Genomic DNA, 27684 nt, shown 5'->3' with positions numbered 1-27684 from the left:
GGATCACAGCTAACAGGAGAGCTAGGCTCTAAAGACAGCACAAAGGCAAAAATTTTTGTTGAAACTGGCCCCTGGAAACCCTTGGGGAGGCACCATGATGGAGATAAACATCTCTCATAAGCCTAACCCTGTCTAGGTGCTCCTGCACTGAGACCAAAGTGATGTGCAGGGACCTGAGCCAGGATGACTGAGATGATGGGAGAGTTGTTGTTGTTCAGTCACTAAGTTGTGTCTGACTCTTTGTGACTCTCTGAACTGCAGCATCCCAGGCTCCCCCGTCCTTCAATATCTCCTGGAGATATTGAATTTGCTCAAATTCAGGTCCACTGAATCGGTGATGCTATCTAACTGTCTCATCCTTGGCTGCCCTCTTCTCTTTCTGCCTTCAATCTTTCCCAGCATCAGAGTCTTTTCCAATGAGTCGGCTCTTCGCACGGGAGAGTAGCTGACTCAAAAGTCAAGCTGGACACACTTTCTCTCAGTGGAACAGAGAACCCAATGACCCACAGGCCCTCAATCCCCTTGCCCTTGCCCCTTTCTCTGCCCCTATCCCTCTCTCCCCACCACTTTGGTGTGCCCACCTGCATTCCTATTAGGCTAAATGCAGTTATGCTACTATTCTGCTATATCCCCACTGGCTGCAGGACGAAGCCTAAACTCATAGGTGTGTCACAATCTGCTGCTTCTCTCTCTTTCTCTCTCTTACATCTTCCTGTGTCCTCCTGACCCGTGTTCAGGCCACAAACACCTTTATCACAACCATTTTTGCGGCAAATATTTTTCTGCCAGATAACTAACTTGTCACAAGGCAATTTTTCATAAAAGATAAAAGAATTGGTTGATTTACATCACATAAACCTTAGCACTTATACTGCTCTATAAAGTGACAAGGATACGGGCAGTCTTAATGTGGTAGACGATAACAACTATATAAATTGACTTGATAGGAAACATGGTGATAAAACTTACTGGAAGTATGAAACAAGAAAGGGTAAAGCTGGACTGCACATTATACTAGAAATGAAAACGTATCGATTTGCAAATCTTCGATGATTTGAAGGCACAGAGTTGAACCCACATTCCCCATAGAACTTTGGAACGTCTATCATCGAACATGTGACAAGATGCCAGGAACACACGTGTAGAGGCTTTCACAACACAATACAAAGCTCAGTTACAAATGTGCATCTGAGTATTTGGAAACTGAAGCCTCTCTAAATGGAGAAAGAAACCTTAACAGAAAAGAAAAAGTGCAATGCTGAACAGGAAAATGAATACATTTTAAATGTATTCAAATATTATGTATTTTGCAATAGTCTTTTAATTTTCATTATTCATTTTCAATGTTCCACTATGTCCTATTTAATGATGCTCTTACTTTTTCTCTTTTACAGGAGAATTGCCTTACAATCAATTAGTTACATGGTGAAAACATTTGCAGCAAAAATGCTTGTAGCAAAGATGTTTACAGCAGAGGAGCTCATGCCAAAAATATCTCCTGACCACCTCCTTCACCCCAGATGCCTGCAGATCTGCATGGCAAGTCTGCCTTCCAGCCTCTGTGCCTCTGCTCATCTTTTCCCTCTGCTCAGGACGCCTGGAGGCATTCCCCTTGATTCCTTCTCTTGGAAGCTGCTCCAGGGCTCCATGATGACCCATCTATCCCTCTCCCGGCACCAACCAGGCACTGACGGCACCCAGCTGTCCTCCCCCACCCACACTGGGCACCCTGGGAGAGCAGGGCCCATATTTCTTCCCTGATTTGAACAATGAAGGAATGTACACCCCATCCCAGGCAATAACAAATCAATAACGATAACCAAATCAGCTCACTTCTAATTCAAGCCACCGAGTCTTTGTCAACCAAATTCAGACCTTGGCTTCCATACGCAGTTTACTAACTGTACCTTCTCTCTCTCTGTGCCTGGTTCTGCACAAAGATCTGGTGAAATTCAAAGTAACTGAAACCCTAGGCTTGGTTTTGTATCTCTACTTATCCAATTACCAGTTAATGTTTCTCTGATGGCTCCCTTGGGGGCAACTATGGGCCCAAGAGTATAATGAAGGTTTGTTTAATGGGGGATCCAGCCAAAAGGCTATTTTGAGAGTCCAAGGGGCCTCTTGGGAAATAACTCATTTGAGGGAGAGGCTCAGCAATTTGGTCCAAAGATATTGCTTCGGAGATTTGAAAAATCTCCTCCCCCGATCTCTAGGTCTCGTGTATGAGTTGTAGAAAGATGGAACTACAAGAAAGGCTGAAATAGTACCCAAAACTATAAGGTACCAGGAAAGCAACAGGGCGATCCTGCTCTTTATGTAGCAGAATAGATTGCATTATGGTTCCAATTTTTCACCCCTCTCTAAATTTGTCTCCTTTGCTATGTGACTGTAGTTCTTACTGAAAAGGCAAAGCATAGCTTCTAGTCCCTTGATTTTGTGTTTGGGCACATGACTTGCTGTGACCATTAGAATAAGGCGGAAGTTAAGAATACACCAGTTGTAAGCCTATGCCTTGAGAGTTATTGCATGTTTCTGCTTGCCCTTTTATACTGGTGCCATGCCATGAGAAGAATACACTGGGTCTAGGCCATTGGTTCCAGCAGGATGGTAAAAGACACATGAAGTAGAGCTGAACTGAGTCACTTGAGCCTAGTGGAGATCCACCTCCCCTCTGTTGAACCCCAGATTCATAAGCAAGTCAACCAGGATGCAGCTGAATCAAGCCAAGACCAGCCAACCCTCAGTCGACCAACAGATCCAGGAGAAAAAAAATGATTTTAAGCCACTGAGTTTTGACTGGTTTGTTACACAGTACTTTTCTGTGGTTCTATCTAGCTGATATATACGGGAGTCTGGGCCCTGGCCAACCACACCAGTTGTTCTAGTATTATTGGTAACTGGGCCCAGAGAGCAGATCCAATTCTGACCAATACTCTTGGGAGGCCAGGGTTGGGCAACAGAGCCAGCTTTAACGATAATGACCACGAGCCTTGGGTTTTACTTCTTCACATATGAAGAGCACAATGTAACAGAGATGGATTTGACCATGCACTGACAGGGAGCAAAAACATCAGAACTTTTCTAGTATTTAACCTGAGAGCAAGTGAATATTTTCCTACCCCATGAAGTTTTCAGTGATCTAAAATAAATGTCCACTATATATAATCTGCCTCAAATTAAAAAACAAATCCATATATTTTTGTTTCATGTTCCTTTTCCCCTAAAATACTTTTTGGAAGACTTTTCTAAAACTAAAAGTTGTGATCTAATAACTTATGAACCTTCCTTAGAATTGGTTTCTCTCATAGGTTCCAGAAGGTCCTTCTTACTAACGTTAAAAAGATTCCAATATCCACTTATCAGATTGAAATAATTTTCTAAGCTTGGCAAAACATGTACTACTTTAATGTACTACACTAAGTTCTAAGTAAAAGTAAAGTCAATTAATATTTAAGAGATTTGGAGGAGTGTGTGTGTGTGTGTGTGTTTGGGGAGGTGGTTTACACCTTTCCCCTGATAAATGCAAGCAAATGAAGAATTATCTTAGTATTACTTTCCTTTGATGAATTGTAGATTATTTGTCAACAGAAGTAAAAGTGTCTAGTGCAGTTACTGGTTCATGAGGGATATTTCTTTCACTCCCCCCAAAGTTAACTCTCACAGTTGAGGCATACAGTATGGATTTCAGAGGATACCTATCAACACCAATGACTATTGTTGAGAAATGGTAATAATTAGTACGGAAGTTAAAACTCTCTGAGAATGAATTGTCTCAAAAGGAACCCATCCTCTGATGTGGCTAAATGACTCAGGACCAGCATCTTCATCCTAAAAGATGACCAAAATAAAAGGCTGACAGAGAGAAAACAGGAAGGCCTTTACAGAAGGTTCACCTTTAGCAGGGGGCTCACGTCCTGTGGAAGGAAGCCCTGCTCCAGGAGAGAGGCCATCTGTCCCCTCATCAGGACAGCTGCCCCTCTCCTCCACCCCCTCCTGTCACAGAACCATTACTTATTGTTAAAGCAGACGCTTTAAGTGAGAAAAATAAAAAGAACCTTTATATAGTAATAAATTGGATCATATGGGTTGTCTCAAACAGTTAAATATTGGCCATTTCATATGGTTCAACTTAATACAATGATTAAACCTAAAATATACGTCCCAACATACACATATCAAAAATACTCAGGAAAATTAGACACATAAAAATCCAAGTGTGAGATTTCTGAGACTATAAACAAAACCAAACCCAAACCATCCCCCCTCCAAAAAAATAGCTGTTGTTAAAATTACAGTATAATATACGTTTTCTTATACTACAACTATTCATTTTAAACCCACCAACTGCATTTACCCTCTTCAGTGGGGAACTTTGCACATATAGACTTTGAGCCTGGAGCCAGAACTTCTTAGAACAAGGTGGGGAAGGGTGCACCAGCTCACCTGGAGAGTAACAGGTGACCCTGCAGCTGCAGGTCGGCAGCACAGTCCTCAGATCGGCAATTCCTTTCAAACACGGTCTGTGAGGGAGACACGAGAGGAAGGGTGGAACTGGAGTTAGCGGCAAATGCGTAAATAACAACCAATTACTTCCTTCCACATCAGCAGGAATTCTTCCCGTGAGCCTGTAACCAAACACACATCTGTGTGCCCAGACGGGCACTGGCTCTGAGCCCATACAGTACTGAAATATTGGAGTTTGGAGCAGAGAAAGGCTTAATACAGAGCCAAGCAAGGAGACAGGTGGCTCACGCCTTAAAATCTCTTGAGATCCCCAAAAGTTCTCAGCAAAGCTGTTTTAGTGGAAAGGTGAAGGGGGGTGAGGTTAGCTGTCACAAACTTCTTCCTGAGGTCAGCTCACCATGTTCTCATAAACCTCCACGTGAATCAGTGTTATTCTCTGTCAAGGTCCCAAGGCTCAACTTCCAAGTCTAACCTCTGGGGGCCAGGCCTGACTATGAGGAGGGGTCCCCAAGCAGGCCTGTCCCCCTGCCCAGAGCACTGGTCCAGCCCCCGGCCCAGGTCATCCAGCCAGTGCCCAGCCCAGCTGAGGAGGTGGATCTCAGCCCAAGATGCCCTCATGGATGGTTCCCCAGACCCCACCTGGCCGTCATACCTGAGGGAGCCAGGCGCCCAGCACCCGGCAGCCCTCAGGGTCCTCAGGCCACCCAAATGGGGGCCGGATTCCTCAGACCTTGACTCATGGAGACGCCCCCCACGGTTGGACTGCGAGGTGGGGGTGGGGAGAGGCTCACCACCTCCTCCAGGCCTGGACCAAGGCCAGTGGATGGCCATTGCAATGGCTCTGTAGCCTGCAGGACACAGCCCTCGGCCTGTCCCCAGGGTCCAGCTCACCTGCTGCCTGAGTCCAGAGGGCTGGAGGCCTAGGAGGCTGAGGGCCACCTCTTACTGCGCTCTCCACCTAGAGGACCACAGTCCTGCTGGCCGTTGGCGGAGAGCGACCTCTAACCGTCACCCTCTCTGGTCTCGCATTAATGGGCTAGTGGTCTCGCAGGAATGGCTGCGCCCCCACCCTGCCCCTACTACAGTTCCCACAAGCCCCCCACCTCCAGGGAGCCAGCTGTCTCCACAATGAGGGGTCCTCAGCAGTTAACCCGGAAACCCAAGTCAGGGGTGCCCTTGACCACAGAGCACACCCTTTATCTGATTCATTTCTCAGGCGATTCAAGTGCTACTTCAAGTAGTTTTTTCAAGAAAGGTACCCAACAGGTATTCTTCCCATCTTTGAGAAGATCTTCAAATGCTCTCAGATAGGAGTAAATAATAACCCAGTCAAGACAACGAACTCTTAGATTACAGTCCGGACATTTCCCTCTGCTCTCATGGGGAAGCAGATAGTCTGTATTTGAGATGGGTTCTGCCCGAGTGAGGAGATCATGTTATAATTTTAATTCCAAACAGGAAAGTCAAAGGCAATTATTAGATGTGGAGGCTGAGGGCACCACAACAGGCTGAAGGGATCCTGTCTCGGTGGGGCAGCTGGTAGTTATCCGGACAGAGTGTCCTTTCTCTAACAGGGCTGGGCCTTGAGGGCCAAACCTCACCTAGTTCTGGGACCCAACGCTCACTGTGCCAAACTGGACATCTTTCCAGGGGGCTTGCGGTGTGTGCCTGAACTGGGCTTCTCTGTGGAGAGTGGCCAGGAATCAGGAGTGGCTCTGGGGAGGAGTTAAGAGTTTTCTTCTTTCTGTGGGACCCGGTGGGCTTGTCCATCCCTCCCTCCATCTGCTCTCAGCCACTCTGATGTTTTGGCTGCCTGCGTCCACGCTGACAGAGAATCTTCATTATTGTTCATTGCTCTAAATGCTTCAGTAGGATTCTGGAGAGAAAAGCCTGTGGTTGCTTTTCAGTTGTCATCTACATTCACTACTCAACTTCCCCATCATCACTCCTCATACGTGTGGATCCCCCTCCAACACACACAGAGAACATAGCTCCAGGTGACCTGCTTTCCTCCCCAAGGACAAGTCCGGGCGGCTTCTCAGAGCATCCATGTGGACTCCAGCAAATGTGTCTGCCAAAGACAGTCTAGACCCAACCAGACAGAGTAATTTTGCTTATGGAAATTCATATTTCTGTGTCACATTTCCAAGAGAATAATGTGTCCCAGCCAACATTCCCTGCCTTGACTGTGGGGGAAAAAAAACTCATGAAAGTCTCGGGCAGAAAGAGGACATTCCCATGTTCTTTTGGACAATACTGGGGGCAAGAAGAGAGCCAAATTTCCAAGATTTTGAGAGAAGGCATTTGTGCTTTATTTGCCATCTCAATTGAGGAGAAAACAAGAAGTGGATGTGAGGTCTACACGAATATCTCATGTTAGAGTGGAAGGCTTTCTGAGGTTAGAAATGACGAGAAACATAAAAAGTGGCTTCACCACCAAGACAATGAAACTTTGGGCTGAAGGGCCCTCACTGACACGCTCCCACTGCAGTCTTGCATCTTACTTTCTATTCACAATGTTACTTGACTTACCCCAAGAGAAACTCTCCTCCCAAATCCTAATAAGCTTTAGACTCCCCTAAACCCAGCTCTGCCCCTGGTCACAGGCTTCTCTTTGCAAGTATTTCTCCCATTTTACAGGCAAGAGATGGTCTGACTTCCCGCCTTTGGAGGTGGGATGGGTAGCAGGTGAAAACTGACAAGGCAGAAGTGACCTACAGCCACCCCATGGCACACAATCTGGCAAGATCTGGTCCCTGCCCTCCTCAGCTCCATCACCCTGGCTCTCTCATGCCAACTACCCCTCAGTCTGCCCTTACACCTTCACAACTCAGGGCCTCCCCATAGGCTGATCCCAAAGGCCTCCACCAGGTTCATCTGGTGTGTGTCCTCTCATCCTTCAGTCAGCAAACCAAAACCACATCCCTGAGCCCTCAGAGGGCTGGGGCTCGGTCACAAGTTCTGGTAGTTCATGCACTTTTCCTCTGACTGCTCATCTTGACTGTAACTAATTTATCATTAGGTGTTTCCTGTTTCTCTCCCCTGCTGAAATGATGCTCCATGAAGATGGGGGATTGTATTGGTATTCTTCACCCCCATGCGTGCCCTCAGAGCCTGCTGTGTAGAATGTGCCCAGTCAACAGTGGAGGACCCCACATGCTCTGAGAGATGGGGTAACCCCTGGCATGTGAGCCAATGCAAATGACCTGCTCATCAACACAAACCTGTAGCCTCCCAGCAAAGCCCTGTCCCTCAGCTACAGGCAAGTGCAGAGCCTCCCCGTGAGGAACTGGTTGCTCTGGTCGGACTTTCCCTTGTACTCTCCTCTCTATTTCCTGTCCTGCAAACTAACTTCTCTGGCTGTTAAGTCCTCCAGTGCTGTTGAACTTCCATCCAACAAAGGCAAGCACTGAGTCTGCCATATGCACACACACATACACACACACATTAGGTGAGTGTTTACACTGATCAGCTAAAATTAAGCACAAACTCTAGTGAGAAGATAAGCTCAAGCTCAGAAGTTAATCCAGGACTTAATCTGCACATTTACAAAATGAAAAAAATAACAGCATCAATGACTCTTGTGAATCCAGATTAGCATTTAGCTCTCAGCATGGGAGCTTGTGGCTATCACGTTGTTCTTGTTTTAGACATCGCTGTGCATCACTGTCTACACCAGCAAAGGTGAGTGACAATGACGCTTTGTAAGAGTGAGCGCCATGAAGTTTCCTGAGTTGATGGTGCAGTGAGAAGACCACAGAGACAGAGTTGAAGTTGACTCCGTGTGTGTGTTTGTGTGTAGACAACTATACATTCTCAAAATCAATGCACAATGTCTCCTGTTGCACTCTATACAGTGTGACCCTGACCCCCTTCCGTACAGAGGTGGGGTTGACGCTCCACCCCTTGAATCTAGGTGGATTTGTGGCTGCAGAGAAAGCAGTGCTTTACAATTTCCAGGCTTAGCATCACAAGTACTGGAGCTTCCTCTGAGTTCTCTTGGGGCCTTTGCTCTTACAATGTAGCTACTACTTTGCAAGAAAGCCCAAGCTTCCCATGGAGAGGCCCACAAGGACAGAAATTGACCAGCAGTATCAACTCAAGGCCGCAGGAGTCAGCCAGCGTTGAAGTGGGTCCCCCAGCCCCACTGAGCTGCCCCAGCTGACATGACATGGAACAGAAGTGAGCTGCCCTGCCCAAGCCCTGACAAATTTCAAATTCATAAATAAAGTGAATGACTGCTGTTATCTTAGGCCACTATGTTTTGGGATAGCTTGTTATACAGCAAGAGATTAATGGAATACTCCTCAACCTATAGCCTCCCCTACTTCGGGGAATGGTGTGAACTAAAGTGGGCCATGCATTCCAAGCACTGGTAAAGCCTTGGCTTAGGCAAGACCCTCCCCAGGCTGGGAATGAAGTTGTCTTATAGGTAAAATATGAAGACAGCAGCAAATCAAGAGACTCACACCATGCATCTTGTAGACTTAAGTGGAAACTCAGAGATCCTGCGCTTGAGTCTCCCTAGGCAAGGGACAGTTTTGTTTCCCAAAGAACTGAGACACATCTCTCTGGGGCAGAAGCATGGGCAGACTGAAGCCTCAGAATGCTAGCTGATGGCATAGCTCCCAGGAGCAAGTATAAACAATTTCTCCTGTTCAAAGTGAAAGGAGTGCACGTTCTCCCTGAAGCCAGTAGGCCAAACTACCAAATTTTCAGCCTCTCTTATGCCTGCTTCTACGTGTTTCCCTAATCCTCTGGGCAAACACAAGCTCTGCTGCCTAAATCAGGCAATCCCAATCCAGCTCAGAAGCAGCCTCTCCACTCCCTTCAGCCTCAACTCTGCTTGGGAAAGACTTGTCAATTTTTTTTTAACCTGGAAGCAGCCTTTCTGGAAAATGGAAACAGAGCTAAGAAGCCATCATCTCTGACTCCTCTCTGGTTATAGGAGGTTAAATCCCTTCTCTCAAGAGATGACCGTTTCCTCTGACTTTGTGCTCTGGACACCCAGAAGCCTCCTCAGTCTCATGGACTAGATCTCCATGCTGGCTCCTTCCTCACCCTGAGCTTCACCTCAGATTTTTCTGGAGAATATACTTTTCTTTTTAAAATCCTTTCTCCAGCTTCTCCCCCAGTCCTTACTGTTCTTCTTTTAGAGGAAGGTTGCCAGATTTTTCTGTAATGGGCCAGATAGTGAATATTTTCAACCTAGTGAGCCATGTCGGAGAAGGCAATGGCACCCCACTCCAGTACTCTTGCCTGGAGAATCCCATGGATGGAGGAGCCTGGAGGGCTACAGTCCATGGGGTCGCTGAGAGTCAGACACAACTGAGTGACTTCACTTTCACTTTTCACTTTCAGGCATTGGAGAAGGAAATGGCAACCCACTCCAGTGTTCTTGCCTGGAGAATCCCAGGGACGGGAGAGTCTGGTGAGCTGCCGTCTACAGGATCGCATCGAGTCGGACACGACTGAAGCAACTTAGCAGCAGCAGCAGTGAGCCATGTGGTCTCAGCTACAACTGCTCAATTGTGTTGCTAAAGCAAAAGCAGACATATTTAAAGAAATGGCCATGGTTATATCTCAATAAAACTTTATTTATAAAAACAGGCTGGATTTGGCCAGCAGAGTGTAGCTTGTCCATTCTTGTTCTAGAACATTTGGATACTTGTTTCTTTGTTCCCTTTAGGTCATGGAGGAGGTGGGGGTTGAACACAATGAATTCAGTTCAGGTTACATCTTGCTCTGAACCAGAGCACAGAGGCTGGAGCTAGCTGTGTTTTTCTCACAAAGCTGTGGCCACCAAGGCCTAAACAACCTTGGATGCGTGTGATGGCTCAATGGCTGCCCTGGTCAAGACTGACTTCAAAGTAGCAGGTCTCCCAGCTGCTTAAGCCTTGTAGGGCCCCTTTTCTCTCACCAAAATCTGCACTGGGGAAAAAAAAAATGTTCCCTAATGATCTAGCAGGAAGTAAGATTCTTAGTCTATCCCAGCTGTCACGTTCAGAGGAGGATCAGTTTCTTGGAGTTGGTGATATTAGCTTTAAAATATATATGATCATTGACATAGGTTAGACACTGTTTATAGGGTTGTTATGGCAACCAAGTCCCATGCTGAGACCTGAGAAAACAGGACAATTGGATTGTGTGGGAATTAATGCTTTTCAAATCCCACCCCAAGGCTATTTGTAAGCTAAAATGAGTGAGACATTTCCTGATGAAAATCTGACTTTGTAGAGGATCTCTGCCTGGACAACAGGAGGGACATTTCTGAACTGTAGTTCCTCTCATTGTCCCACATAAGTTCCCAAAGGTCCCAGCTATACGTAACTCACAGCTGCAGCCCCCAGCACCTAGCATAGTATTAAACATGCGTGTATATGTAAACGCCATGACCTGAGTGTAAGAGGTTTCTCTTTCCCAATTCTGTTTTAATGCTTTTTCCAGAATCCAAAGTCATCCTTGAAAGTGAAAGAAAGTGTTAGTTGCTCAGTCATGTCTGCCTCTTTGCAACCCCATGGACTGTAGCCCATTAGACTCCTCTGTCCATGCGATTCTCCAGGCAAGAACACTGGAGTGGGTTGCCATTTCCTCCTCCAGGGAAAGTTGTCCTTAATGTGGCACATTAAAGAGCTCAGGGTGGTCCCAGGAATTTTAGCTCTGTTGATTCCTGTACCCAAATAACTTAGCTTGGTATTTAAAAGCAGGTCATGTAGGCATACTTGCTTTCCAAAGAATAGCATGTCCACAAAAATAAAGACAAATACTTTATAAAATTAAAGTTGAGAAACTCTTTCTATCTCAGGGTCTATATAAATTGTCCTTTCAGATTTTGAAATCATGGGAGGAGTCCTGTTGGTCTCCCTCTAAACAACTAACATGGTACAGATTTTGCTTCATGCCCTGCCTACCTCCATACCCCTACTCTGTGGAAAACCTGGATGGAATAAATGCTTCTCTCCTTGGGAACCCTTTGGTTTACGTCATGGCCCTATGGTTGGAAGAACAACCCCTGCTGCCTGAAGGCAACATTTTGATGATCTAGTTCAAACCCTGTGATAACTGAGTGGGCAGTGGAGCTGCTCAGGGAGGTCCTGCCCACCTGGGCCTGCATCTGGCCTCTGGACCTTCCCAGTGCCCTTTCCAGGTCCGCCTGGGACTGGGAGGCCTTTTCCACACCACATTTCATGTCCCTCTACAACCTCAGTGTCAACTCTTCTCTAGGGATCTCCTACTCCCCCCTTCCCCAGGACCAGAATTTCTTTCTTTTCCTCTTCTTCTGTGTGTGCGCGCACGTGCTAAGTCACTTCAGTCATGTCCAACTCTTGGCAGCTCCGTGGACTGTAGCCCCTGGGATTCTCCAGGCAAGAACACTGAAGTGGGTTGCTGTGCCCTTCTCTAGGGAATCTTCCCAACCCAGGGACCGAACCTGCGCCTCCCGCATTGGCAGGTGCGTTCTTGACCACTAGTGCCACCTGGGAAGCCACCTTCTCTTTTTGAAGGGCCAGAATTTCTTTGCCTGGATTTTTACCCTGGAATCATTTTGAGTTCTATGTTTCTTTCTTTCTTTTTTTTTTTTTTTTTTAAAGAAAGTTACTGTTAATTAGTCACAAGATGCAGAAAACAGAACCAATGATTTCAAGGAAAAGGGCTGGTGCTGTCAGAGGAAAGGAAGACTATGCTGCTGCTGCTGCTGCTGCTAAGTCACTTCAATCGTGTCCGACTCTGTGAGACCCCATAGACGGCAGCCCACCAGGCTCCCCCGTCCCTGGGATTCTCCAGGCAAGAACACTGGAGTGGGTTGCCATTTCCTCCTCCAATGCAGCAAAGTGAAAAGTGAAAGTGAAGTCGCTCAGTCATGTCCGACTCTTCGCGATCCCATAGACTGCAGCCTACAAGGCTCCTCCATCCATGGGATTTTCCAGGCAAGAGGACTGGAGTGGGGTGCCATTGCCTTCTCCAGAAGACTATGCTAGCCAGGTTCTAAAAGCCACTGAGTCAGAGGTAGTCAGGCATTTAGGAACGAGAAAGATGGCTTCAAGCTGGAGAAGATTCCTCCCCTCTCTGCAAGAAACTCACCTGAATGGGCCCCAGGCATCAGTTCAAGTAGCAAGAGTCTGGCCTTTGATTCCCTGAGTCATCTCAGAAGATAATGAGAAAGGGGCTAGGATTTCTTCCCCAGTTAGAGACTGTCCACTGGACGTGCACCCTCGCTTGTTTACACATGCACTCCATGTGCTTGTGGGGGAGGTTTTCAATAAGGCAGGACAAAACAGAAGAAATCTTTACAGGCTAAAGATTTGGGGGAAGCCATTATTTTCTTCACTTTATTTTCCACTAAATTCAACTGGTGACTGAACATACAGCCTGGCCTCTGACAGTAGGCATGTCCTCTCCTCTGCTCTTTGGATTAACCCTGACGGGAAGCCTGGGCTGCAGACACAGCCAGACATCCTGATCAGACGCTGAACTACACACTTGTTCTCCTTACATGTACCCGAAACTAGATGGTTTTCCCATACATTTCATCATGGTGCTGTTTCTGAAAAGATTAGCCAGAAGCTGATGCCAAACAGATGATGCCTATAAAAGTAGGACTGATCTGGCTGAAACAGGGAGGAAGGTGGACACCTCCTCCTCTAAAACACCTCCTCCTCCTCTGGGCCAGCCTGCTCCCCTGAATCCAGGTGTGTGCCCCAGGCTGGATGGTCTCTGATACCTGTCCAGCTCTGATGTCTGGAAGTTCCTCTGTTCTCTCCTCCTTGCCAACCTCTCAACTTTCCTTTCTTCTGCAGAGACTTTGTATATGATAATGAAAATAAACCTTCTAGCTGCAAGTAATGGCATTTGAAGCCAGTTAGGCACCTCAGCCAGGAAAGCATTACCTAATGTCAAGGCTGAACAAACAGTGAGTCTTCACGGGCACAGTGCTGGCACCCAATACATCCTGGCATTGAGGGGCTGGGGTGGGAGGTCCAGATGGTGATGGTTTCCAGCACAATGGAGGTTCAGAGTTTATGGCTTTGACGTAGCAAAATGTTAATATTAGAGTAAAACAGCTCACCTTTCCCTTGAAAGATGACAAAGTGAGTATTCTTAACATAGCCAATGCCTCTGGTTTCACCAGCCATATCTCCTTCATTTTAGTCTTTGAAAAAAAAATATACTCACACACGCACAAATGTGTTGTGGTGTAGGAAGATCGTTCTAAATGGCACACCAGGCTCTCCTGCCTGGGAGGAATTCTTAGAGAGTTCATGGAGCATATACAGAGCTTTGCTGAATCTGTAGTGGAGACATTCTGATATGACGTCCAAACTCCACAGGAGGACCCAGCCTTGTGCTCCCTCAGAAGGGCTCTCTTCACTGAGATAGGTTTACTCAACCTCTGTGAGTCAGGCAGTGCTAGGTATTGGGGATCAATAGCCAAAATCAAAGTGTTACCTAATCTGGGTCCTTATCTGGAGGCTCTTGGGGAGAATCTGCTTCCAGGCTTATTCAGGTTATTGGAAGAATTCATTTCCCTGTGGTTGTAGGACTGAGGTCCCCATTTCCTTGCTGACACTCATCAGGGAGCCTCTCCCGGCCTCTCAAGGCTGTCTGCATTCCTTGTCAAGTTGCACCTCCATCTTCAAAGCCAACAATGACAGGTTAAGTTCTTCTCAAGCTTCAGATCTCTCTGATGTTCTATTCTACCACCTTCCTCCTTCCTCCAAGTGGAGAAAGATCAGGCCTGGCTGGATATTCCAGAATACCCTCCCTAGTGTAAAGCCCATAACCTTAGTTATACCTGCAAAGTCCCTTTGCCATGTAATGCATCATATTCACAGATTCCAGGAATGAGGGTGTGGACATCTTTAGGGTCCATTCTGTCTACTGCAGTGGGTGGCCTGGAAGCCCAGCCCTGACCAGGTCCCTTTGGGGTCCTCCTGAGGAAACCTGAGAGCAGTGATCATTTCCAAAGCTCTACTCTGTGTACACGTGTGAAACGAGGGCCTCTGTCATTGCCACTAGTATGCTCATCTGGAGGGGGAACATAAGGGCCCCAGCGATAGTCTTGCTTCTTTCCCAGCACACAGGCCAGCAGGCTTTGCAGGACTGTTCCACCTTCTTTCAGCAGCTGAGACCCTCTAGGAACTATGAGTATATCAGACAGGACCTTCATGAACTGACCTGCAAGAACTTCCTGGGGCTGCTACCAGAGCTCCTTAGTGCCCCCCCACCCCCACCGGCCCCCTACTCCGCCCCCGGCCCAGGCAGACTTGTCTCAAGAAGATATGATCATCTCCTGTTCCCTACAAGACCAATCAAGTCCAACTCCCTGGTCAGTAACCAGGTAGCCTTAGATTGTCTGACTGTACCTCCAGCCCTGAAGGCCCATCTCCTTCCCCTCACTTCAGCCACATGGAAGACCATTAGCATCCATCAGTCCCTTCTCTGTTAGTCAAACCTCTCCAGTCCCAAGTATCCAAATCCTACTTCCTCCATGAATCTCCTTCCAATTCTCCCTTCTGCAGAGTTGTTGTTGTTCAGTCTCTTAGTCATGTCCAACTCTTTGTGACCCCATAGACTGTAGCATGCCAGGCTCCTCTGTTCTCCACTATCTCTGGGAGTTTGCTCAAATTTATGTCCATTGAGTTGGAGCATCTTCAGTTGGAAGAGGTCTCGGAGTGAAATTCACACACATTAGTCTGAATCTGGCTTTCTGTTCTATATATGTTATTCTTATAGTCTCTAAGTCTACTAGTACAGCAAAGTTTCATTTATCTTTTTATCCAGGTCTTACATGTAGCAGACATTCAATTAACTGAACTGCTCTTAGATTTATAGTTCTTTTAAATACCCTTCTGACTAATGGATAAAACACTTGTTGTTACTTTTATATCAAATATTTCTTGAGGAGACAGACAGGCAGGTCTCTGCTTTCCTTATAATTTTAAGGCGGAAAAATGCACTCAATAGACGGCACGTCCTACAGAGGTTTTCAGGGTAGAGTGCCAATATCCCCTGAGTGCCCAGAATCCCAATCCATCCTCGGCACTGGTGGCAACCCCACTATTCACTCAGACAGCCTAGCACCTACGCTGGAGGCCATTTTCTCCCAAGACTGTTCTTCACCCTGCAGAGGGAAGGTCTGGCCTCCTGCCTGCCTCACTCACTCCTACTCTCTGCCAAAAGCCTGGGATCCATCAGTAAGCCTGCACTTAACATGCTTTAGTCACTGACTACATGTTATATGCACTGTCTGTGCAGTTATTCCACCTGAACTAGACCGTCAGTGGGGGAAGACTCTTGACTCTAAAAGATCACCATAATTTAACCTGCTCCATTGTGCAATCCTGTGCACCAACATGGGTTTGGTGCCTTTTGGTTGAAGAGACTATGGCACTTACATTTTAATGTTATCTGGCAAAATGAAGAGCTCCAGTGAGCTTACTCCTTCCTGTGAAAGAGGTCAAATGCTCTTTGTGGACCTCTCCCATATACACAAGTCAAAAAACAGCTCTGCTTCCCACAGTGGGCCTAGCTCTCAGAATGTTTCTTCCCCTTAAACTGAGCCAACATCTGGAAGACACATGGAGGAAGATCATTAAATTATCTTTTATATATATATAATCAGGAAAAGGAGTAAAGCAAGGATCACTCTCCCCAATTTTTTTCTCAGGCTCCTAGACAATCTTCTCAATCGAAGGACAATATTTTTCTTTCATTTTCAACCAAAGAATCACGTGGTTAAAATAATAACCTTCCACCCCGCACCTCTCTATACTGAGTCTTCCTCTCAGGAGGAACCACTATTACCCATTGTGGTTATGTCCCTTTATGTTTCTTTGGATGGTTATTTCCATGTCCCTAGAAAATTCCTAGAAAATTAGTAGTATCAATCCTATTTCTTCTTGATTTATCGGATTTAGACATTATTTCACTGAATTTCTTCCATGATAGATAAAAATTGAACTCACCTACATAAAGGTCCCCTCCCACCATTCACCTTCCTAGTTTTGACAGGTAGGTAGATAGTTACTCTTAGCTCTTCTACTGTCTCAAATGTTCACTGCATCAGACTCACCTAATCAGTTTGTTAAAACCAAGGTTTCTGGGATCCACCCCATGAGTTTCTAATTCAAAGGGTCAGGAGTGGGACCCAAGAATTTTCTTTTCTGACATTATCCCAAGGGAGGCTGATACTGCTGGTTGGGTGGCCACACTTTATGAAGCACTGCTTTACTGGTAACCTTTGCAATTCTTTTTTGCTGTGTAATCATTTTTAATGTCCAGAGTTTGTAATTCAAGGGCCAGAGCTTCCTCCCAGACTTGAGCTTGCTACTGCTGCTAAGTCACTTCATTCGTGTCCGACTCTGTGCGACCCCATAGACAGCAGCCCACTAGGCTCCTCTGTCCCTGGGATTCTCCAGGCAAGAATACTGGAGTGGGTTGCCATTTCCTTCTCCAATGCATGAAAGTGAAAAGTGAAAGTAAAGTCGCTCAGTCGTGCCTGACTCTTAGCAACCCCATGGACTTGAGCTTATAAGCTCTCAATTGGCTTGTGAGGCCAGTAGGGGTACTTCTTCTTGTCTAATTTGGTTTCTGGGAAGACTTCATTCAAGTTCTCAATAGTCATCTGATCAAATGGAATTATGTTCCTCATCTTCTCCAGCTCTTTCTCATATTCCTAAATCCTGGTCTTTGAAAGAGACAAAAACTCAGCACAACTTTTCACATCTTCTTTTTCTTCAGCGTCCACCTGGGCAGTATATCTATCCTCTGGTATAGGAACGTTCAGGGCATTAAACTTCTTCTCAGAGTCATCCATCAAGCCAGCCTTTGCCATGTTGGCCTTGGAGTAAGCCCAGTCGATGGCAGATGGCTTCTCAGGCAGAGTAGCCAACCTGGAGGTAAGGGTCTCATTCCAGGACTTCAAGGAGTTAGTCACGGCCTTCCACTTTGGGGGGATGATCTCCCCAAAAGCTACCCAGGCAATGGTTTTTAGAGCAAGTTTCCGTCCAGCCATCTTGAAATCCTTTACCGACCTGGGTACCCTTTGAAATTTTAAGTAATAAACAGCTTTTTACAGTTTCATCAGGTTTTACAATATCTTTGGCTCACTAATTTAAAAAATTAAGATATTAAAACAACTTCTGTTGTCCTATATTAAACTCTATGTAAATACTGAACACCAGTGAACAGTGCTAGTATTATGGCCTCATGATTGCTGTTCACAGCAGAGCCAAGACAAATGTCATGATTACAAATCCTCCTCTACACAGGTACAAAGTTAAACAACCAGAAAACTCAACTTTTACTTAAGTGGCAATGTTTCTAGTATTAAGATCCTTCTCTTCCATATGCTGTTCTACTGGCTTCACATCCTACCATGCTTTGTTTTATATTGAACCATGACATATTAGCCATATTTTTACTTTTCTGGGAGTTTTTGATTGCCTTCATTTTTTGTATCCATAGAAAACATACATTCTACCTACACTGTGTCCTGATTATTTGCTGCTTTCTTATTATTCTGTCTATGGCTGGCTTCATTCTTCTCAAAGTTCATTAATCCTTTGCTCTAAACTGATCAACTGTTTTTTAGACATGCTGCACAACTGTAATCCTGGAATTTCTTATCATTGGACTTCTAAGAGTTTGTTCTCACATTCAACTTTTTGCTCCTTCTAGCTGTCACCCTTTTTTCTTGGAGTGCATCTTAGGTAACTTCCTTGGAAAGGTTACCAGGGATGTAAACTTTCTGGGTAGTTGCTTGTCTGAATGATGACTTTATTTCAACCTCATACTTGACTTTTAGGCTACGTATAAAACCCTAGTTTCAAAATCACCTTTTCTCAGAGCTTTGAAGCCCTTATTTCACATATGCTAGCTTCCAATCTTACTAATAAGAAGTCTAATGGATTACTTAGCGTGACTCTAATTATATTGTGAGAGGATATATATTCCCCACTATCACCATCCTGTACTCTTTGTCATGGAAGCATTAAGAATTTTCCTTATGTCTTAGGCGTAGTGACATTTCAAAATGATGTACCTAGGATACTTTGGGTTTATCCTGCTTGCAAGCTGGTGGGTCCTTAAAAAAAAAGTCTCTCTAATTTTGGGAGAACTGTCCACACCTAGAGAGAGTCTCCGTCAAGGATGGTTACAATCCCCCATAGTCAGTTATACAATCCCCCATAGTTCCACCCCCCATAGTCAGCCAACGGCTGACTAATAAGGGTACAAAGGGTCAGCCCCTTCCCTCAAGGAGAGGATGGCTCTTCGGTGTAATTTATGCTCCAGAGCTCCCAGCCTCAGGCCAAGGCTAGACTTTGCCCAAGAGCACATCCTTGCTCACCCTCCTCCCTTTCCTTATAGATTTCTCTAAGAACACCGACTCATTAGACCAAGTGCTCCCAAACCCTTGTTTCAGGCACTGCTTCTGGGGAACCTGACCCAAAACCACATGGGACAGACTTTGGGAGAAAATGGGGACATCTTGGTAAAAATCTTATATCTCAAACTCCAAACTCTTCTCTATGGTCCTATTTACAACTCTCATCTGCAAGGCGTGGGTCATGATCTGCTAGTTTTCCCACAAGTTCAGAGCAGTCAGAACTGTGGAGGGTGGGGCTGGTGAGAGGTTCCACAGCTTTGTCCCCACCCCACCCAGGAGTCTGGTTTAGCCAAAAAACAGTTTTGTCTGACTTTCCCCAGGTCCTGGATCTGTGATGATCTTGGGTGTTAGAGAAAGACTTAGACTCAGACCTGGGATCGCAGATTTCGTGCATATTTCCTGCAACAGAGTCAGCACCGCACATCTTCCAGATTGCTTGGGGCAGACAGGCCAGTGCTGCGACGTGGTGTTAGCTCATGGCTCACTCCTACTCCGTATGGTCTTGTACAGGCTGCATCCCATATAGCTCCTCCACACAGCAGCACAGCCAAGAATCTGCTGAGCTTGGGGAGGATGGTGACAGCCTGCACTCATGGTGCTTTGCCTTCCAAAGACGACTGAGCTGAGCTTTCTCAACTCAACCACCAATTCTAACAAGAGGAAGTTCTTGCTTCATCACCCACTCACAGTACCATCAATAAAACCTGTATGTAGAGCACTCACTAGGTACTGATCTGAGCTCTAGAAATGCTGCAGGAAAAGGATGCAAGTGCAGAGACCAAGCTGCTAGTTCATGACCTCAAAGGGATCATTATTTTCTAATTGTTTGGGAATCAGTGAGTTTAAATCACATGGTTATTAGACGCAACCCCCCAAATCATACATTTCAGCATTTTGTAGATCAGGAAAGGGAGGCCCAGGAGGGGGTGTGCCCAGCCTTGGGCTCCCATGCCACTGGGGCCATTACTTGTACATGTGCACCTGCCACCTGGGGTCCCAACCATGAGTTTTCAGGTACCTGATTCTTCTGGGCAATCTTTTGTCCCTTTTTCCAGCGGAGCACGGGGGTCAGGGCTGGCAGCTCCTTCTCCTCCTCTCCCGTCACATGCTCGCCCAGGCTGTAGGCGGCCTCGAACACGATGGGGCTGATGACGTCCTGTACTCTCCGCTGAAACAATAAACACAAGGCACGTGAACGGCGGGCGCTGCTGACATGTGTAGAGCATTTCAACAGTTTACAAAGACCTTCCACACGGACCGCCCCGTGTGAGCCTCACAAACCACCCTTGTGAGGCTGGATTTTATTGCTTTCATATTTTAAGATGAGGTAATGAGGCCAAGGGCAGTGACTGTCTTGTCCAAGGTCACTCCGCTAATGAGCGGGGGTTTTCCCACTCTACCTTGCATGGTGCGAAATCATGGTCTCTTTAGCATGTGGAAGACATTACCTTAGTCATCTTCCAAATATTCTTATAAGCTAGTTGGCGGGCTGGCGAGCATCTGTACTCACAGTGCAGCACTAACCCTTCCAATCCATGGTGTTTTGATCATCAAAGCTCTTCTGAGTTGAGATAAATACAGATTGTGTGTTAGGGCAGGGGACCTGTAGACACTGGGGCCTGATGGCTTCCCAGCGCTGGGCTCCTTGGAGCCAGGGGTGAAGTCGGACTTCAGGCCTGTGTTCTTTCCTTCAGACCCTAGGACTTCAAGAGCCAAGGGAGTGATAGGCTGATAGTCCCAGTGAGCACCGACAAGATGCCAGGCACTGTGCAAGGTGTTCTTGAGAGGTAGGCCACACACCCAAAGCATGAGAGCTGGGCTTACTCCCCTCCATTGTATAATAAAGGGAAGATGAAGGCACAAGTTCCCCAGGCCACAAGGCTAATAAGGATTCTGAGTCACATCAGCTCAGTCCTGGAGTTCCTGGCCTTTCTGCTTCAGTCTGCTCCACTGCCTCCCCGGGATTCCGGCTCCCCCAGGCTCACAAGTTAGAGAGTGAGGCAGGAATAAAGCATTAGTTTCCCTGCATCCCTGGCCAGCACACGCTATGGAAGGTGGGCTTCCAAGGGGAGCAGGGCAAATCTGAGAAGTAGCACCAATGAGCCACGTCTCCATTGCCTGCATCTGTCAAGGAGAGACGGCAGGAGCCGGCAGGCAAGCAGGAGTGAGAGGCGCTAGGTGGGCGGGCAGAGGCCACCCAACCCTAAAGCCTCAAGCAGAGCCAAGAACTTCAAACTACACTCTGTGTAAAGTCTGGTGGAGATGGAAGCAGGCGAGTGCAGTGTTCAAAACAGTAGAAAGTTTTAAAGTTCCCAAGAGGCACACGGCAAGGAGCTGGCTCATACCCCACCCCACCCCCCTGGATACCCAGTGCCACCCCAGAGGCAGACATGCCTATCGGTTTCAGGGCATCTGTCCAGTCTAAGCACATTTAGGTAACTGATGGCTGCACTTTGCTTTCCTGACTCAGCATACATCCTGGAGGTGGTTCCAGGTTAGCACATCGAGCTACCCACCCCCACCCTTTTTTAACACAGAGTTTTGTTTTGTTTTTTTCACAGAGGTCCTTACCCACCAGCGTTTGGACTCAGAGCTGCTTTTTTTTTTTTTTTTTTTCCAAGTTTGCATCCTTTTTATTTATTTTTTCTTTTTTTTTTAAATTTTATTTTTAAACTTTACAATATTGTATTGGTTTTTGCCAAATATCGAAATGAATCCACCACAGGTATACATGTGTTCCCCATCCTGAACCCTCCTCCCTCCTCCCTCCCCATACCATCCCTCTGGGTCGTCCCTGTGCACCAGCCCCAAATCCAGAGCTGCTTAAATAAGTGAATGAATGGCAGCCCATCTGACCATTTGGTAGCAGCATTCTCCAAGACGGGTCTGTGAGCCTCAGTTCCCCAGGAGGTGGATTAATGAAAGAGTCTGTGATCGAACAAGCTGGGGGGCGGGGGCACCAGGTTAAACAGAGGGGTCTGTGTCTTTTGTTTATTGTATGTTTTTACAGCAACTGCCTCCCAGAAAGAGTAGGGTGACCCCAGGTTTACTGGGGCACAGAACCCTGTGTTTCCTGGGAGTTCCATGGGGGTATGTATGTGGAGCAGAGCATGTTCAGAGACATAGAAAATCTCCCACAGCAGCCCAGGAGAAGAGATGGCATCCGGGCCAGAGTGGCATGGGAGGGGAAGCAGATGGGGCTGCTAAATGTGGGGCGTGGGGGACAAATCACTCTGGGGATGGGAGTCTGAGTGACCAGCAGGTGGCTTATCTCTATGCTCAAAAAAGCAATCAGCTGAAAAGAGATTCAATCATTTGCATAAATAGAACACAGGACTTTTCAGGGGAGTGACAGGTGAGCCTTTGGGTAAGATACTTCCAGAAAATTCTCTCAAATTTCAGATTTTAGGAGCAGATCTTTAACACTCATGTCCTTTCTGGGAGGAAAACACCTACCTGGGATCCAGGTGCCTACTGACTGACTCTCCAAAACAGAATTTAAAGTCTGGGTGCAGAGAACAGTGAATGAGTGCAGTCTTAATGTTCTCACAGATAAATGCTCCAGTGTTTCTTTAAGGGTGACTGCCTTAAGGTTCTGCATTTAAATTCTTCATGTCAAAAGAAGTCAGTTATTACACGATGCTATTCTTGTGGGAAGAATGGAGGATGGGGCTGGGGGAGGCAGAAGTCACTGAATGTTTCCTGGCTACCACATGTATTCTAGAAACTGGGCCAACCTCTCCCACAGACATCCTTTTACTTAATCCACACAATACCTGAGGTGGTAGTCTGTGTTGCTCCCATTTTACATATGAGATAAACAGAGGCCCCAGAGCTCAAATAAATTGTGCTCCACCCCCAAACCAGTAAGTGATAGAATTGGACTCATTCTTAGAACCAGAAGCAAAACTGCTTTCCTTGAAGCCATCAAATGCTGTTTAAAAAACATCCCAATTGTTCTGACCTCACCCTGAAATATTACTTAACTACTTAGGGGGACACAGGCCAAGAAAGAAATGTCCCTCATTCCAGGAAGAATGTGAATAAATGACAAATAACTAATTAACAGGGACTTTGCATGAGGGCTATTTCTAAATGTGCAGCTATTCAAGCCATGACCGATGTGGAGAGAAGTCTTAGTTGAGGCACAGCTATTTGGGGTGAGTGATGAACTATGACATCTAGGGGTGCAGATGCTGTGCTCTGGCACTGACTGCATGAGTCAGTTTTAACTAAGATGTCTGAGAAACACTCTTATGATGTGTCCCAAAAGCTCTGTGCAGAAGGGTCCGACCCCACACTGAGCTGTGGGTGGAGACAGGGGAGGGCATGGCAAATAGAAATGAGCCGGCACTCCCAAAAGAACAGCCCTTCTTGCCCACACTGTGCTTTGTTTTATCCGAGCTGCAAAGGAAAGGTGGCAGCACCATTTCATGGCTTCCTTTGCATTTCTGAAACGCAGCTTCCCTCAGCTCAGCACTGCATTGAAGTGAAGGGACCCCTTAGACGGAGGTTTACGGTTTAGGCGCGGACCCTAATCACTGAAATTTTTTTACTGCTTGAAAATATTCACCACAACACACTAGAACTTCCCAAGCTGAATACACACCTATTCTGACAGACCAAAAGCCAACAATCCACCTCTTTTCTGGGAAAAATCTACTGTACTCTCCTGTTCTGAAAACTGAAGGAGGCTGCACAGAAAAGAAACCTCAGACTGGTGGCAGATTTTGCAGCGGCTGAGGTTTTATAGGGAACTTGACATATGTGCAATTTGAAATTTATTGGGTGCTTACTTTACGCCAGGCAACGGGCTGGGCCCCAGGGAGACAGCCCTTGAAGGCAATAGGCAGGCAGTGATGACCTAGTCGCCTAGGATAGAGGCGGCTTTGGGAACACAAGCAGGGTACCCGAGCTGAACTAAGGGCTGTCGGGCTTCTCAGAGGAGGTGCTCCTGGACTCAGAAGACAGACAGACATCAGCCAGAGAGCAGGCATGGTCGGTACACACAGCAGGGGAAGAGGGCACAGCCATCCATCCAGTGGATTACATGTGTTCTGCAAAGGTGGGAAGATCAGGCTTGTGGGCAGGTGGGAGGAGAGACGCTAAAGCAGGGATCAGATTTCAGGGGGACTTATAGCGTGTGTTGATTTCGATCTAAACTCTAGGCAGAGCTGGCAGGCAGGTAAGGTGATGCAAGAGGCTGTGTTACAGAAAAATCCCTCTGGTTTCTTGGATGGATGGGGTGAGACTGGAGGTAGGGAGGCCAGCAAGGACACTGTTATAGAAAGATCCCTCAGGCTGTAGCATGGAAGTGGACTGATGGGTGCAGGTCTGCTGGGTTCAGTATAAACAGAGGCCCCGGGGGAAAATGTGTATGCTAAGTCACCATAGTTGCATCTGACTCTTCATGACCCCACGGACGGTATCCTGCCAGGCTCCTCTGTCCATGGAATTTCCAGACAAAAATACTGGAGTGGGCTGCTATTTCCTAATCCAGGGCATATTCCTGACCCAGTGATCAAACCCGCATCTCTCTACTTCTCGACACCTGCACTGGCAGGCGGATTCTTTCCCACTCGTAAGTACCACCTGGGAGGGCTTCCCAAGTGGTGTTAGTGGTAAAGAACCTGCCTGCCAATGTAGGAGACATAAAAGACCTGGGTTCCATCCCTGGGTTGGGAAGATCCCCTGGAGGAGGGCATGGCAACCCACTCCAGTATTCTTGCCTGGAGAATCCCATGGACAGAGGAGCCTGGTGGGCTATGGTCCACAGGGTTGCAAAGAGGCGGATGTGACGGAAGCGACTCAGCACGCACCAATACATGCACCACCTGGGAAGAGGACCAAGCCAGGACACAGCAGGGGGACAGGAAGCAGCGGAGGGAGATGACTGGAGTTTGGTGAGGAGAGGTGGGGGATGAGAGAGAACCCATGGAAGATGCCCCCCGGTGGACCTGGCAGCCTCTCATCACCACGGGGAACCAGGAGAGGGAATGGGTGTCTAAGTCATTCAGCAGTGAACCTACTGAGTTTTGTTACAACACAGAAATCCTCTTCTCACCTCCAGATGCCAACTCCACAAAGCATCTCCCAGAATACATTGATTTGGGCCTAGAACCCCAGGCTTCCTTTCTCTTCCACAAACTTGGTCCCCTGTTTCAGCCTCCCCATCACTGGCCCATCCAAACTCACTACAGGCCCTCTGTCTACACTGTGAGCTTGTCCACTTATCCTCCCAGGGATGGGCTTTGCTCTCCTTTGAATTACACCTTTCTCCTCCCTTGGTGCACCTCACACACAGAGCTGCTGTGTTGGGGCCCTGAGAAAGGACCACAGGGCCCAGGAGAGTCTACTGACAACAGGAAGAGAGACCCTTAAGGAAACGTAACTGAGGACCCCCATTCCTTCATGGGGAGCTCTTCCTTGTCGTTCAAGCTTTTCCTTGTCATTCATGACCTTGCTCTGAAAATGAAATCAAAGTAACTCAGAAGAAATCCAAGCATACCCCACCAGGGAATACTTGTGACTGGCAGGGGCCAGCCACGCAAAGACCCCACCAGAGGAGAGGACCCTCTGCCCTGTTATCCTAGGGCATCTAGGCTATTGTGAGAGTCAGAAGTCCCAAAGTCTTCTGTCTCCTTTACTCGTGGAACCAGGGAATTTTCCCTGGTGAGTATAAGGAGTGTCAAAGCTCCCATTTACCTGGCTGATGGAAGATACGCACCACTGTCTGGGGGACTCTATTCCAAGCCATGCCACAACCCAATGCGAGTAGGACTCGAGCAGCACACACCTCTTGACCAGCCAGGTGAACTAGAAACTGACGTCACACTGCTTTTCTCCAAGAAATAAAGGGTTTTTATCCTCCTTAGCTAACTAGCAGCTACAGTAGTAAACTAAATGAAAACAGGAAGGGTTGGTTTTACTTTCAATTTGCAAATAACAGAGAAAGCCAACAAATAAGCAGCTAGCATTAAGCCAGATATTTGGTTTGGGAAAAACCCTCTATGGGTTTTTGTTTTTTTTAAAGGCCTCAGTATTTTTCCTTTTCCAAACATGATCTCTTTGTCCACTCCCTCCTGTATCCTTTCTCAGAATTCCTCTGCTCTCTACACTCAACTCTACTACTGCACACCCAACTCTACTGTCTATGATTACCTTGCAGGCAGTCCGAGAAATGAGAAGTCTTGGAGGTGGAGGCCTTTTCTGTTATCTCAATAATCATAACTATGAGAATGGTAGTTAAAGTGTTAGAAGACAGCTTATAACTGTCACGAGCTTAAAGATTCTTCTAAAAGTAACTGAGGATTTTTGCATTTCTAGTGATAATACTAATAGAGGGACTTGTCGAAGATCTACCATCCCACTGGGAACAACTAGAAAAGCCAGACAACACAAACATACACATATAAACCTGTCTATAGGTATCAGGGAACTATCTAGGGTAGGGGTCCTCAATCAGACCACAGAGCAGGTGAGGGTGGACACAGCCTCATTTGTATTTATAGCTGCTCCCCCTCACTTGTAGGAAGGGCATATTACTGATAAATGTAATGTGCCTGAATCATCCCCAAACCATCCCCCCCACCCCTGGTCTGTGGAAGAACTGTCTTCCGTGAAACTGGTCCCTGCCACCAAAAAGCCTGGGGACTGGTGATGCAGGGAACTCTTTCCTTGTCTGTAAGAAGCCTGGAATAAGAGGCTGAGAATCTGTCTGTGAACTGGTTGCTAAAAGGTTGAGTTCTGGAGTTCTGAGTCCCTGGCAGTCTTATGAGTCTGTGAAGACAAACTTAAAGCTTAGAGCTACTAAAGGCAGCCAGGACGTGAGGATCATGATTCTAAAGAGAAGAGAAGCATGTGGAGATGAATCTGATATTCGACACCACATTTATTCTCAGGACATTGGTGGATTCCACAATGCGCGGGGTTATTTGACTAAGAAACCAAGAAGAAGGCAGTGGCCAAGGTGCTGAGAAGACAAGAGAAGATGCAGGTAACTGCAGGCTAGACACAGCAGGGAAGACCAGTGATTCAGAAGCAAGTCAACAGAAAACATGCAGAATGAAGCATGGGGAAGAAAGAGGACAGAAAATTCAGAAATGAAATTCAGAAAAGGCCACAGTGAAAGGCATGACATACTCAGAGTGATTTAATAGTCTCTATAATTATATGAAACATCCAACCCAACACCTAGTGTAGCAAAGGTGGGCAATAAATACCGGCTGTTGTTATTTTTACCATAATCTTTTAAATGGCAATTTTGATACAAAAATCTGTGAAAACCACCCTGCTGCAAAATGAACAGTGCATGTCGCAAGGACCCATTTCACTAGGGAACAAGCTAAGGCCACACGTGGTTTCATTTAGAGTTCTATAAATTAAAAAATAAACAAATGAAAATTTAAATTAACAGCAAGGAAGAAAATTCTGTAAGTTTCTCAACAAGATTAGAGATTTTAATTCTGACTACATACAACTTTGGTCTTCCCAGGTGGTGCTAGTGGTGAAGAACCTGCCTGACAACGCAGGAGATGTAGGGGACGTGGGTTCAGTCCCTAAGGCAGGAAGATCCCCTGGAGGAGGGCTTGGCAAAGAACTCCAGTATTCTTACCCGGAGAAGTGCCTGGACAGAGGAGCCTGGCGTGCTACAGTCCATAGGGTCACAAAAGCATGACTAAAGCAACTGAGCACACGTGCCACACTACTTTATATGTAATATCATATGGAAATGGATATCATTATCAGCCTGAAATGTATGATCCTCTGGTAAGCATCAGTGCCCAGGAAGGGCATGAAAGCATGCATTACTCCGTAAGTAACATATTTGCATA

At 46.6% G+C, this 27684-nt stretch overlaps 1 protein-coding gene and 1 pseudogene across 2 annotated transcripts in view; both read right to left on the bottom strand.

Moving 5' to 3' along the window:
* Positions 1 to 27684, bottom strand: part of ITGA9 (integrin subunit alpha 9) — a 365208-nt gene that overhangs the window by 170481 nt on the left and 167043 nt on the right. For both annotated transcript variants that reach the window (XM_044934133.2, XM_006077035.4), the window contains exons 16-17: positions 19869 to 20018; positions 4444 to 4520 (exon numbers count right to left, since the gene is read on the bottom strand). In XM_044934133.2, coding sequence (XP_044790068.1) covers positions 4444 to 4520; positions 19869 to 20018 — 227 coding nt within the window. The remainder of the gene's footprint in view (positions 1 to 4443; positions 4521 to 19868; positions 20019 to 27684) is intronic.
* On the bottom strand, positions 12600 to 19859 carry LOC112581112 (annotated as a pseudogene).

The sequence above is a fragment of the Bubalus bubalis genome, chromosome 21, assembly GCF_019923935.1.
Source record: "Bubalus bubalis isolate 160015118507 breed Murrah chromosome 21, NDDB_SH_1, whole genome shotgun sequence".
Classification (NCBI taxonomy): Eukaryota; Metazoa; Chordata; class Mammalia; order Artiodactyla; family Bovidae; genus Bubalus; species Bubalus bubalis.
Note: the sequence above shows the minus strand (reverse complement) of the source record. Positions and strands in the feature narration are given on the sequence as shown.